Source organism: Haliotis rufescens, unplaced genomic scaffold, assembly GCF_023055435.1.
Source record: "Haliotis rufescens isolate VD_foot unplaced genomic scaffold, xgHalRufe1.0.p SCAF_2, whole genome shotgun sequence".
In the NCBI taxonomy this organism is placed as follows: domain Eukaryota; kingdom Metazoa; phylum Mollusca; class Gastropoda; order Lepetellida; family Haliotidae; genus Haliotis; species Haliotis rufescens.
The window spans coordinates 34561113-34575539 of record NW_025963890.1 but is presented as its reverse complement, the minus strand read 5'-3'; the positions used below and the strand labels follow the sequence as shown (position 1 = coordinate 34575539).

Sequence of the window (14427 nt, the reverse complement as noted above, 5' to 3'; positions counted from 1 at the left end):
AAACTGATCCAGACAGCTGGGGCGCAGTGACATAGCTGGAACAATTATGACTGTAACGTAACACCACTCACACTTTTAATTTCAACTTGGAGACTTCAATAAACTTGATACATAAACAAATATGTTCCTAATTTAAACCAATTTGTTGTATTTTAGTATTGAATACTGTTACAGTAAATACAAATGACAAATGTAACAAGGTACACTTTCATGTCAGTGTTTGTTCAATTTTCCAAACGTTTTATAGCTTCTATTGTTGTAAATCAGAAAGCCTATAAGCTATAAAGTTATATCAACTATAGGTACAAGTACCCACATGCTAATTATAAGACCAACCACTGCGCATGCAAGGCTACCTGAACTGAGCTGAACTTTTATTTACACTCATGCCTCTATCAGCGGCATCAGAGGTACAAAAATAATTTCAACAACATAATACACAAATATATATTACAATCGGATTTTTTACACTTGGAGCCTCAACAGTTGTCCTGACGCATACGTGATAAGTATGATGAACAATTGACTTACCTTTGCATGTGTTTGTGCGGATGCCACCGGTGGGACAGGATACGCTCACTTTTTCGCGAACACCTGGCACATCACTGTTTGATAGTGATTGATAAACGCATGCTCATGATATATTCGGAATCGTACGGCCGAAGCTGCTTTTGATAGAGAGTTACATGAATATGGACATGTTTCAGAAGATGTTATTTGGGTTATGGTTCAGTTACATTTCACAATACACGTCACTAGCAATACTTGACCTGGTTGATTGCTTTAAAATACAATGACCATTTAAGCGCTGACGAGCCATTGACCCTGCCAAGTTGTGATTTCAAAACACTGCAATATGTTATATAAAAAGACAGAGCTCAGATCACTTGGCTTGTGAAATGCTTTATCCGAATAGTGTTTCAGGCCCTGATACTCTACTTAGATTGATCCAATAACGTGGAACTAAAATGAATGAAGTAAACGAGGATATCTACCTCATAATTCAGAGAGATGGAATTTAACTGAAGCTTAAACCATAGTGGCCATACCTACTTGGTACTTATCTTCCTGAGCAAAGAGTGTCCACTAGCCTATATTAACGCCCTAGTTTCTACCCTTACTTGTCTTGGCGCCAGCCTGCCACCCCGTGAAGAATACGAGTTATGTCCATTGTGATGAAAACGCGATATCCGGTCAGATCGCTGTTCTTATTTCGAATGTCTTCACTAAGACGACCTGGTTGATCAGATAACGAAAATATATTCGAGATGTCATACCTGACAGACACACAAAATGACAGATTACCAAAGTAAATATACGTATTAGATTTCGCTTTTGAAATAATATTGGAATACAGACTACATTGTATCAGGTAAAGCTGCACATCGCAGGGGTCAGCAGGGGTCGTCTTGAAAGAGCACTGCATCTCAGTCACTGCGATAAATGTTGAGTCGTTCGAAAACAATGAATTGTGCACTCAAATATATAAAATATATTTTCGGAACCCGGGATGTTGATTTTGTGAAACGTTCTCTGATTGGACTATCGATATGTGCGTACTATTCTTTATGCACCCACATTACCACCTGGATTCCACAATTCACAAATACAATGTCAATGATACCACGTGATTATTGTACAAGGCATTCAAATTGCAAATGAAGGACATATGACGAAAATATAGTATTATCTGTTCGTGTTTTTATATTACATGGGTTAGGCTCAAAGCATATGTTGTAGGTATGTGGAATATATATTATAGGTACATTAGCCACTCTGTGTACATACGGTTTGATAAACTTTCTAAGTAGATAGATGAGCTCTCGAATTGCAAAAAAAACAACATTTAAAAGTCTCCACACGCACGTTGGTTGAAACAGACAAGACACATATGTTTATTGTTTATAAGATGATACAAAACGTGTCTATACTTCATGCATTATATGCACTGACAGCCTGATTGGCAGTATTATAGAAGGTCAAGCGAGGTTGGCGTCAGTGTACATGTTACCAGTGCCATGCCATACACAAACATACCAATATGGTATTCAATACATGAACAATGAAAGCATGCATAATTCTATTCAGTGTTGTCAGTGTTCTCCTGGTGTTGAGCAAAGCATAATTTCGTGAAATATTGTTTTGGTAATATATGATATCAAAAATAGAAATTTGAAATCCAACTACACTTGTATGTTTACGAGCCATATAGATACGTGAGGCTATCATTCTAAACATATTGATCCGGTAGGTGTCGATCTGCTACACACTATACATAAACTACACGTACGGGCACGTATTCAGTAGATGTATTTCACAAATCGCACACAACATTGATCATGAACATCTGACGAACGTTAATGGGTGTGATTACTGGTTATTATCACGAAAGGAGTTGCCTCCCTTGAACCGACAGACATCGAAATTGGATGTGTGATATTGACAAAACACATTAGCACATTAGTCACGAAACCAAAATTTATGTAGCGGCTACAACAAGTTATGTATGCACCAACATTTTCTTACAACTGAAGTTTTTATTAAGAAATTCCATAATCTAAAATCTAGGTGGGTCAAAATGACAAACCCCAACCCTGAACTGGTGCCAAATAAGACCCGCGACAACAATATATATGTTCAAGGTGTTACGATGAGGTGTATAGAGAATCGCACCCCTCTGTCTTTGATATCAACACGAGTCGACTTAAGTTTAAAACCACGAGGCTTGCCCAGGAGTTTATAATTTTTTATCGACGAGTATTGATATATTTCACAGCAAGATTATCACCCAACATCATTCTTCCAAAAATTTCAGTTTGCAGACAGCAATAACCAACGTGTAAGTGTAACCAGGCTTCAGTGGTATAGAGATTAGCGATGTCAAATATATCTCCTGTGGAGGCTTTAGATGATTAAATCTACTTTTTATATTTTAGTTCTTCTTTGAGATGTGATTGAGTAATCAATTCCGCTTATGGAAATTTGAAAATATTTCTTGGAAAAGATAATGTATGAAACTAAAATAAGGTACGTGATGTGAATAATTAATTTTAAGCAAATTATTTTGCATTTTCCCAAACAATACTTTCTAATTTTCGTGGGCTTAACTTTTTTTTAGGAATTTCAAACATTATGCAAGTGGTACTTCACATTATTCGTCATTTCAGAGACAAACTGGTGCTTTTAGATACCGCATGGGGAATCCTTGGGATGGCGTCACCAATGATATTAGAGCTACGTAGAGTAGTGGACGCCATTAGCTTGTATCGTCCGACGTCTACAACATCTCCAGGGATGTTGCCTTTCGTTTGACTTGTGTCTCGGGGGTAACAAACGACTCTGTCTCAGAGTCCGAGAGTGTCTCTGTAACACGCTGTTCCTCAACATGCCCACGTTTATGTAGTTTTCTCCACCTGCAACATATTGTAGCACATAAGACATCATGTACACCCACATTTAATAGATTCATGAATTATCCCCGAAACCACACATTACTCTAAAAAATTGATTTTACTTAAATACACATCATCTACCCTGCTTTCGGCACTGCCTACAGATTAAAACATTAAAGATCGTCAGTACGAGACACTATACACTTTTCCCTTGGCAAGAATGGTGAAAGTTCACAAAGGATATAATTCTTTATAGCATTACCTGCAGATGGCAATGAATACAATTATGAAGACAACAAATGCCACTGCGACGGAGACCGGTATTGCTATCCTCAGGACGTGAGCGTCGCCTGAAAGATACATAAGTATATACAGGTTAAAATGCCTATACACGTTCTGTCATTATGCATGCTCCAGAGACCATAAAAATAAATAAATTTTATGTGGCATAGATGTATGTAAGATGGAGGGGAATGATACTTGTTGTCGAGTATTTATATCATAATAGGTCTATATTTGTTCTTTATTTTTCAACTCACAAATAAAGACACAATGTATCTTTGACAGAAGAAAATTCAAACAAAACTAATAGAATGTTATCTGGAATGTTTTACTTGTCCTGGATTGGGGATATCTCAGTTAATTGGATCAATGTATCGCTATTCTGTGGATGTACCTGCATACCTCTATCATTGGGGTTTTCACCCAGATCTTCCAGAATAGTATCAATACTTTCATCCGTCTTCCCAGGTTTGTATACGAGGCACTCGCTATCGTTTTTGCGACACTCAAGGCAGTCGGGTTGACATACTCGGTCACACATGTGTCCATGATAACCACTCTGACAGCCTTCTGTGCACTCCCCAGTGATATCACAGAGTGAGTTGCTGCAGGTTGAACAGCGTTTCTCACACTGTACACCCCAGCGACCAACCATGCATAGGGAACATTCACCATTATGTTGATTACATTTTCTACAACCGGTAGAACAAGATTCATTACAGTAAGCTGCCTTCCACCCATCGCTACATCCATCTCGGCATACCGTGTAATGGATGATGTTGTCAAAGTAGCAGTTGTTATTCCTACACGTGTCACTGCATTTATTGTCACATGTTTCTCCGTAGAAACCTTTCTTACACCCAATAGTACATTTTCCACGTTGGGAGCATTTGTTCAAGGAGCATTCTTCTGGACAGTTGTCAGTGCACATGCTTCCCGTCCAACCATCCTTGCAGCCCCAAGCGCACGAACCATCATAGAAGAAACAGTCTGAACGGAGACAGTTGTCACTACAACGCTTGTTGCACTTGTCTCCCCACCATCCAGATTTACAGTCTTCCATACAATGTCCTGTAATCCTTTCACAGCGAACCTGGCTGTCATTTCTCGTCTTGCAGTTATCTGGGCATTTCAAGGAACAGCTTTCTGAGTATAACCCATCTGCACAGTTGACGCATATGCCTGTATTTCTGTCACAACCAGAATTGTCACATGATGGACAATTTCGGCTACAGTCCTCGCCAAACCACCCCCTCACACAGTACATACACGGCTTGGGTTCGGTTGATCTTAAGCAGTGACTGCTGTATTGAGACGTCTCTGAAAATGAGATAATTCCTTTTAAAAACATAAACAGACGTATTCCATAAATGTCTGATACCAGTTAAATGTGTTCACGTGCATATTGAGCTATCTTATCTCATAAAATTGTTGAATCATCTTAATCTTAAAACGACGTGTAAACTATTGCTACATACAATGTACGTTTCTTCCTTAACAGTGGGGGGCGGTCGGGTAGCCTAGTGGTTAAAGCGTTCGCTCGTCACGCCGAAGACCCGGGTTCGATTCCCGACATGGGTACAATGTGTGAAGCCCATTTCTGGTGTCCCCCGCCGTGATATTGCTGGAATATTGCTAAAAGCGGCGTAAAACCATACTCACTCACTCCTTAACAGTGGAGAAACAGGGCCTGATAACATTTGAAATGAACGAGTAGACACAGTCAGTCCACATACAAGAATTAAATCAGACATGACTTTGAATTTGTGATTCGTCTTGGACAATAATGTGTTCTGATAAACATCGACTGATATATATTTTATCAATGTATACAATGACATGAAACTACTTACCAACAACGGCAGCCAACACCAACACAGCGCAACACCAGGACATGTCTGTTGTTTAATGTCATGAGGTCGAGTAATGCAGGTGGGTCAGTGTTTGTATTCTGTAACGAGGTAGACTGGAAGAGGTGTTACCTCAGACCTCAAAGCATTGATTACTACGTTTTGTATAAACGTTCCCACAATAAAACACTATTCTCTTCCACCACCTTTTTACATATCAAACATTATGGCAATATTTTCAGAAATGGACGACTATCGTTTACCATAGGAATACTCACAACATGACTCAGCCACGTCGACCAAGCGACATAGTCCACGACGCTATCTTATCAACTGCATTTGCTTACACTCTCGTTATCTCTATGCTAACATTGTGAGTTAGATATCTACCCAATCCATCGTCGACAGGTCATTGGAACAAAGGTTTTGTTTATCTAACAGATCTTTCCACCTACTATAAAGATCAGCTGAGTTGATAGGACAAACAAAAAGGTTCGACTCATCCAGTGAGGTTAACTAGATACATAAAGCAGTTTATCAGTTCCCTTTATCACTATCGTCGTAGTGTTTGTTAGAAAAGATAAACAAAATATCATGAGATATAATTATATATTTTATTAAAATCAAAAATAGTGACTTGTGTCTTCAACAAGACATATGTAATACTATGAAGACACTATCTTTGCCAAAATTGAACTAAGATTGAACTGTAACATTGTCGCTTCTGTATCCTAATACTCAAGGTGGTTCCAATCATTTACAAGTCGATTTATCAAAACTCAATTGTTGGTAAACTGCACAGTTAGATTTCAGTGAACAGATTATGCATGCCATGATTGAAGCGAATGTTAACACATACAGTTAAATGGTTAATTAATATGTCATAACATCATATGATGCTATAACTGAAATACTGCATAGAGCGGCGTTAAACCAGTCTCAATCACTCAGTGAAGACGGGACGGTGCTCTTGTTGGTCACAGCCCATGAAACGTTTAAGTGTAGGAGTTACTCCCCTTTACTCGCAATTTGCTCGGTGTAAGAGAATTGAATTGAATAATTTTTTTTTTTTTAAAACATTATATCGGAGAAAAAATTACGAAGAAAAAGCGCATTTCTTTGCAAAACATCATGCTATATGATCATAAATGTACACAGTGTGGAATATGTACCATGTTTTATCCTATTAAACGTACCATTAAATACATTTGAGATCCGTGAAGATAAGGGGTGAATAGGTCTTCAGCAACCCATGCTTGTCGTAAAAAGGCGACTAACGAGATCGGATGATCAGACTCGCAGACATTGTTGATGCATGTCATAGTATCCGAACTGCGTGGATCGATGCTCATGATGTCAATCACCGGATTGTCTGGTCCAGATTCGATTATTTACAGACCGCCGTCATAAAGCTGGGTGCGCCGCTGAGTGCGGCGTAAAACAACAAACAAATACATTTCATAAATATTTTTTTTCAATTTAAAACATTACCAGTAATGAAACCTTGACAATGGTTAGGTCCAATTCTGGTTTACCACGCGGCGTAAAACCATACTCACTCACTCATTCACTCCATCCACTACACCACGCAGGTAGTCACGTGACATGAATAGACACACATGTAACCTGACAAAGCGGTGGGATTCGGGTCTAATTAAATTGGAACCCTCACATACTGGCGTGAGGTATAAGGGAAAGTCATAGATATAGTTGGTTCACCTTCTGACTAAACAATTAAGAAAATTATGATTACTATTCGTGTATTAATTTTCATTTGAGGAGTATTTTGTAGTATCGATACAATCTCTTAAACAAATCCATATGAGTTTTAGATACAACGTGCACTAACTCAAGTGAAGTTACCCGGCAGTTTGACTGAAACTGTCATGCATTACATGACAAATGGTTGATCACGTGTCAGTGTGCAAAACTAGGTCATACGTGATAAGCGCTAAGGGGGTACATAGTTTCTATATTACTGCCGAGGTGATCAAGGTGTCTCGTCATTCCCCGGGAACATGCACGGGTTGTATGCCACACTGCATACCTTGTCGCCAAGACCTACAGGGAAGCTATTTGTGTGTGAGCGACCTTCACCTTGATTCGAGTATTAGAGCGTTCTTATTCCTTATACACATGTGCTGAAACCGATTCTTTTAATGTGTTGATAAAAAAAATCCATGGCCACTGCTCAATATTGTATTTTTCGGTTTCCTATCAAACTAAAACACAACTGTAAATAATAACAAAGGGAAACAACGTGAACTATAGTGGGACCGTTTCCGTGAAACCTACCTCAACTTAAGTAAACTTAATTATTCTAAATAGCAAGTGGCAACATGTACAATATGTACACCATGGCAGCAATGTTATAACAGTCTCACAAATTATTTGTATTTACTAATTGTAAAGGCATTTTGGTGAGATCTCTCAAGTCCTTAACTTGGTTGTAGTCAACAGTTGCTTTAATGTGTAGATCGAGACATGAACATTTAACATATTTGTTTTCGTTGTCGGGTTGGGGATGGGGGTGGGGCAGGCGGTGGGGGTGGGGTTTCTACTGATGATTTATTATTGATAGATCTCGATTTTAATATAGGATTTAAAGAATGATTTTGAAGGAATAGATATTTTTCAAACAAAGGTTATACTTCAAGTGGCTTTTAGAAGTTGGTATAATGAACTTGGGAGATATTCTATGGATATACAACTTCTTTATTACAATGAATGCGACGCATAAAATGTACAGAAGTTGTATATCCATAGAACTATTTCCGCTGTTCAAAGGTTGTAACAAACCCGTCAACTGTTGTACATTTACCCGAACATCCTGTACTGTGGACTGTGGAATTATATAAATGCCTTGGCAAGTCTAGATCAAACTAATCCAAGTCTAGCTAGTTTCCTTGATTCTACAGCAGAGGAGGAAAGGTTCGTTTGAAATAAAATTACAATTTTCATAGTGTTAGTCTAACACATCTCCAGTGGACACATGTACATGTCAGTCGCGTATTGTTTTGTCTGTACCTCGCCATTTAGAACTACCTGCACCGTCTTCCTCCTCTGTGTTATAGTAAGTTACTTACTACACATATTCTAATACTTGTAATTAATTGACTTCCCAGTGCTTTTTCAGAAATCTCTTCATTCAAAGCAGAGAAGTGATTTAATCCTTGGTGTTGAACTCCTATGTGAGAAAAAAACAACTTTCTGTTGTTATTAGTAAGTCACGTCTTCGGCATGATCAGTGATTTTATGCTGTTTATATTAAAATTATCCAAAGAGTGCTTCCCTTTATTTACTACTGAGCTACTCCATAGCAGGATATTTTAAATTGTTCGGCTTTATTTCAAGTTTTGATTGTACTGACGTTGTTCTCTAGTTTCATGGAGTTTGGACCTGTTCATTATCATGTGAGGTATGAGGTTAACTGAGTGTAGTCGTGCTCGTGGAGTTAACCAAAGTGGTTAACGTTTGAGACCTGCATCACTTCGGGCCTCCCTCCCTCCCTCCCTCCCTCCACCCTCACTCACTCACTCACTCACTCACTCACAATACTTATTTCTGACTTCAATTCCAATACCACTTACTTTCCTGACAGCTCTGTGTTTTAGATACATTGTAAAAACATTTACACAAAAATCACCAGGCAAGTCAGTTTTAATGTCTACAGCAAGGCTACATATTCAGAATATTCTTATCTTACATTTAAAGATTTATCGAGGATATTTTGCTCATTTTGTCTCGATCCTGTATTTAACATCAGCCATGTCGACAGCAGAAGACAGGAACAAAGGTAACATGTTATTTCACACCTCGTTGGCAAGAGTCGTTGCTCATAATATACATCACTCGTTTGTTTGATCTGGAACCGATTATTTACAGGCCCAAGTAGACAACAATGGTTTGTGGATAACATCTTCTGTATTACACGGTAATTGTGACGTTTCAGTCGAGATTCGTATACTGTTGTCAAGCAGTCTATACCGAAACGTCGCAATTACTGTATAATAAGGTTGTTGTCCATAAAGCATTTTTGTCTACTTTGTCAAACTTCTAAGAAATGCCTATCAAACAATATATGTACAGGCTGTCGTGATCGAGCTGGAACATTTACTCAAAACACATTTATGAAAGGTCAGGGCGCGGTCGGGTAGCCTAGTGGGTACAGCGTTATCTCGTCATGCCGAAAACCCGGGTTCGATTCCCGACATTGGTTCAATGTGCGAAGCCCATTTCTGGTGTCCCCCGCCGTGTTATTGCTGGGATATTGCTAAAAGCGGCGTAAAACCAAACACACTCACTCATTATGATAGTTCGGGTTGATCATCAGTGACTGGAGTGATGTAAGGACGAGGAACAGTTGTCTGTTTGTGTCCTGGTGCACTACTTGAGAGACTCTCGTAAGTTGAACCGTCAGGGTCAGGAGACGCACACAGGCTGTGTAGTTCAGGCTCTTCTGATGGCGTTGTATCACAAATAGATCGCATTTGGAGCACCTCACCTGAGGTTGAGAACACACCCTCTTCTGGATCGACTTTGGACAGGGGCAAACTGTTTGACCTATCGAGGCCAGGGTTTCGCGAAGGAGGAGTTAAGGTGTTGCTTCTAAGAGATTGGGCACTCGGGTCCATTTGGTCTTCGTATATAACACTGTACATGTTCTTGCTGGTCTGTAGTGGGGGCGGGTCTGGAAGTGAGCGACCTGACGGTGGAGGATTGTTCCTGTTCAGCCTCTTAAGACAGGGAGACCGGCAGAACCTGTGGCAATAGGAATAACAGTGTTTAGTGAAGGTCACCATTGATTTGAAACAACAATTAATTGTTACAATAGAGAGAGAGAGAGCCACTGTTGTAATTAACTTTATATTGTGAATAAGTTTCATATATGTCCATGGTTAATATTATTTCGCAAATCACTGTATGTTTTCGGTAATAGGAAAGTGGAATTCATCATCAAGAGACATTCTACGTAAGGGCCATAGTCTCTTTGTCTTCATTGTCTTATGTTTTGTTTTGTTTGTTTGTTGCTTAACGCCGCGCTCAGCATTGCTCCAGCTATATGACAGTGGTCTGTAAATAATCGAGTCTGGACCAGACAATCCAGTGATTGCCATCATGAGCATCGATCTACGCAGTTGGGATACGATGACATGCATTGACCAAGTCAGCGAGACTGACCACCCGATCCCGTTAATCGCCTCTTACGAGAGTTGCTGAAGCCCTATTCTAATCCAGATCTTCACGGGACCATTGTCATATGTACCTGATCATCAGTATCCCTGCTGCAACAACACAGAGCAAGAATACTCCCACTGACGCAAGGATCAAATACACATTGGCACTGACTGTTGCATCTAAGGGTGGTTTTGGGGTAGAATCTGCAAACGAAAGAAGCGTATTGTGAAAAATTATTCAATTTCGTTGTTAAGGCTATATGTCAAACTTGAACCTGGATAATTCCATATTACATCTTTTGTATTTGCTTATAATACAACAGTTACTGTTATTGTATAATGATAATTAATAGGGAGTTAGACAACATGTATGCACTAAGATGAAGAAAGGGAAGATTGCATAGATGTGACATTAAGCAACTTACTTCCGCTCGTTCCTTTTAAACACGCACCATCTTCCCTCTGGCATCTTCCAGATTTGCACAGCTCACTGCACACATGGTTACAGTCCAACCCATAGTTGCCGTCCACACATCCGTACTCACACCGACCGGTGCTGCGGTTGCACGCGTCATCAAAACAGTTTTCACAAACAGATTTACACAAAGGTCCGAAATATCCATTCTGACAGCCGTGTTTGCATTGTCCTGAATGTTGATGACAGATGTTCCGTAGACAGTGATGTGGGCATATTTTGGAACAGATGTCCCCTGTATATCCATCACGACACCCTTTCGAACAACTCCCGGTCTCTTGATCACAGACATTTTCGGAACACCTTTTGCTACATGTATCTTCACAATACGGTCCCCGATATCCCGACGAGCATCCTTCCATACAGCCATCAACTGAACAAGTTCCGTTACAGTTTCCACAATAGACCTCACATTTCACTCCTGCGTAAGTTATTTTACAGCTCTTGCAGCTGCCGGTCGAGGCGTCACACAGCAGGCAGTTGGAGCCACATGGATACATCGTGTGATTGTCCTTCCTGCATGTCCCGTCACTGTTACAACCTGACACTGAACATGTTCCTCTGCAGATTGTAGTACAGTTTGGTCCGTAATGGAAGCCATCACATTCACTGCACGAAGTGTCATTATGGCATCTCTTACAAAAGTGGGGACATCTACTGATACACCTGTTACCCCAGAAGCCGTCTTTACATCCATCTGTGCAAGATGCTGAACCAAATGCAGATGTATTGCAGCGGTTGTTCAGACAATTGCCAGTGCAGCGATATCTACACTGGGGCCCGTAGAAGCCATCTTTGCAGCCCCTTGTACAGCCAGTTCCATCGCAGATTTCATCTTTACCAGATGATTCTGCAATGAAACAATCATACAAATTCAAGACAATATCGCTTTCAGTTACTAAGTAGCTCACATTTGTATATTTTGATTGTTCCCGGGAATGAATATGCATACAAGTAAATACTCAATATACAATTTGCGGTTTGTGATTGTGATATGAGTTACTTTCAGTTTAACTTTCATTTCTGATCATCTATAAACTTCAAAAACTTAAAACTGTTGCAGCCCGGTTACTTACCATTGATAAATCCACTGATGAAGAGTGTTAAACAAGTAAGTGCATTGGTAAACATTTTTCGTGAAGGTGCGATGGACCTTTCCAGCTACAAAATGTAACTGTAAATGACAGATATGGACAATTAACAAAACATCTGTACTTTAACCTCCGACCACAGTCAACGGTGAAATTCTTCCGGTGTAAGGTCGTAGCAGTTGGTGTGAACCTGAAAGATAAATTCTAACTGAAATTCATATATTATGTTTCCGTTTATAGTTATTTAAAAAAAATGTAGAGTCGGGAAAGCATTAACTACGCTCACGATACGACAATAGCGTTTATTTCTCTTACACGATAGCTACCTTAGCGCTGCAAAAAGGAACCTTTTGTGAGGAAGACGGAAATAGGTTTTGGGGGGATTGATTGTGTCACGTAGTGTTAATGAATGTAAACATTGAGTAATCAAGACTACAAGGCAGAGTTTTCGCCATGTGTCCAAGGCGATCAATAAGCTTATATTATGTATATCTTATAAATTAATTTACATGAATATAATGTGTAATATTACACATTTGAAAAGAAAATTGAAACATTACCAAAACAATAAAATCCGTAAGATGTACATTACTGTATCCGACTGTAAATGCAGTCTCTTTGTTATTACAAATGTGTAACAGATGAAGTGAGGTGAAATGAACGTAAGTTCGTTCAAGAGTTTTGCACTTATATACCACGGTTGCGTGTGTTTATGCGTGTGCGTGTGCGTTTGCATGTATGAGTGTGTGTTTGGATGCTTGTACTGGTCCGGACAAATGCCGGTTGAAAACCATGCTGCCGTGTAACATGGCTACCCCACTCAGATACAGTATACTGAATTCGGGCCGATCCAGTCCTTGTTTTATTCCCTTAATGTCAAGCGCAGGGCAGGGTAACGACTAGCGCCATATTGTAACGTATTCTTGGTATACGTATGAAGCGGCCGGGGATAAACCACCAACCGTCTGATGTGTAAACGGCGTGCATTGTGACAACCATCATAGGGACTACGAAGGGTTCTGCAGTTGTACTGCTGTACACATTTCTAAAATACTTCATGTGTGATACATGCCATGTCACTAGGTTGCGAAATGGGGAAGAGGATGTTGTAAATATTGGTAATGACTTTTGTCTTCCTGTATTACGTGTTGAGTTTGGTATAATTGTTTTTACCCGTTCGTCAATCCAACAAGTAACTAAACACACGTGTAGATAATGCAAATCTTAATTAAATACTTTTTTGCACACTACGTCTACATGTATGTCGCAGATGCGTAAGTAAATATAATTTGGTGGAAATTGAGAAATGGACACTTTATTAATATTAACAGATATTTTATTCGATCATGTAACACGAAATGTCATGTGATTTTGAACTGACATATAAAAAAAGAAAATTAATTTATATTTTAAAGCTGCATAGAAAAAATGACTTTATAAACTCGTATATATATATATATATATGTGTGTGTGTGTGTGTGTGTGTGTGTGTATATATATATATATATATATATATATATATATATATATATATATATATGAGAAACATCAATACATTGAAATTTGCTGACATTTAACCATGGCATAAGGCGACCTCATTCGTAGTGAATTTATCTTATTAAATGACTTGATAATATCCCGATCATTTGTGCGTCAACTAAATATCAGCTCTCGTGCATTTCTGGTTGGAGGTCACGGATGGAGGAGTCGCCCACTTATTTATATGTTACAGTAAGATAGCAAAACTAGAGATTTCGGGAAATCCCTGAACATTTCAGTAATTTCATATAAATTCCCGTTTCGGTCAGTCATCTCATGAAATCCCCGAATTACTTTTGACATGTTCAATAACATTGTGTGCGCTTCATTCCCTACATAACCATGAATAAATACATAATGGATGAGGGGGCACGGGTGGCCCAGTCGTCTCAGGCGCCGCGATTCGCTGTGCAGAGTTGCGTCCCTTGGACACGCCAGAAACCTATGATTGTGGGTTCGAATCCCGGGTCGCCCCGATTATGTTTCTAGGTTTGTCAGCACCATACCCGTACTCGTGGGTTTCACGTTTGAGACCTGCATCACTTCGGGCTTTCCTCACACATTAAGCTGACACGCCGTGATATAACTGGAACACTGTTAAAAGCGGCGTTAAACCCAACT

The 14427-nt window shown here is 39.4% G+C and overlaps 1 protein-coding gene across 1 annotated transcript; it reads right to left on the bottom strand.

The window, feature by feature from the left end:
- Nucleotides 1-2291: 2291 nt before the first annotated feature.
- LOC124111903 (multiple epidermal growth factor-like domains protein 6) lies at nt 2292-12430 on the bottom strand. Its single transcript, XM_046471799.2, has 8 exons — nt 12253-12430; nt 11127-12026; nt 10791-10905; nt 9835-10285; nt 9115-9127; nt 4077-4994; nt 3655-3742; nt 2292-3413 (listed from the first exon to the last, which is right to left on the bottom strand). The coding sequence occupies exons 1-8, from the start codon at nt 12305-12307 to the stop codon at nt 3278-3280; spliced, it is 2676 nt and encodes an 891-aa protein (XP_046327755.2). The 5' UTR covers nt 12308-12430; the 3' UTR covers nt 2292-3277.
- Between the last annotated feature and the right edge of the window lie 1997 nt (nt 12431-14427).

Bases quoted from the DNA above. Each gene is read 5' to 3' on its own strand.
- LOC124111903 (XM_046471799.2), bottom strand. From the start codon at position 12,307: ATGTTTACCAATGCACTTACTTGTTTAACACTCTTCATCAGTGGATTT. The intron at 12,027-12,252 runs GTAAGTAACCGG...GTTTCATTGCAG, and splicing joins CATCAGTGGATTTATCAATG to AATCATCTGGTAAAGATGAA. The intron at 10,286-10,790 runs GTACATATGACA...CTATTGCCACAG, and splicing joins GCAGGGATACTGATGATCAG to GTTCTGCCGGTCTCCCTGTC.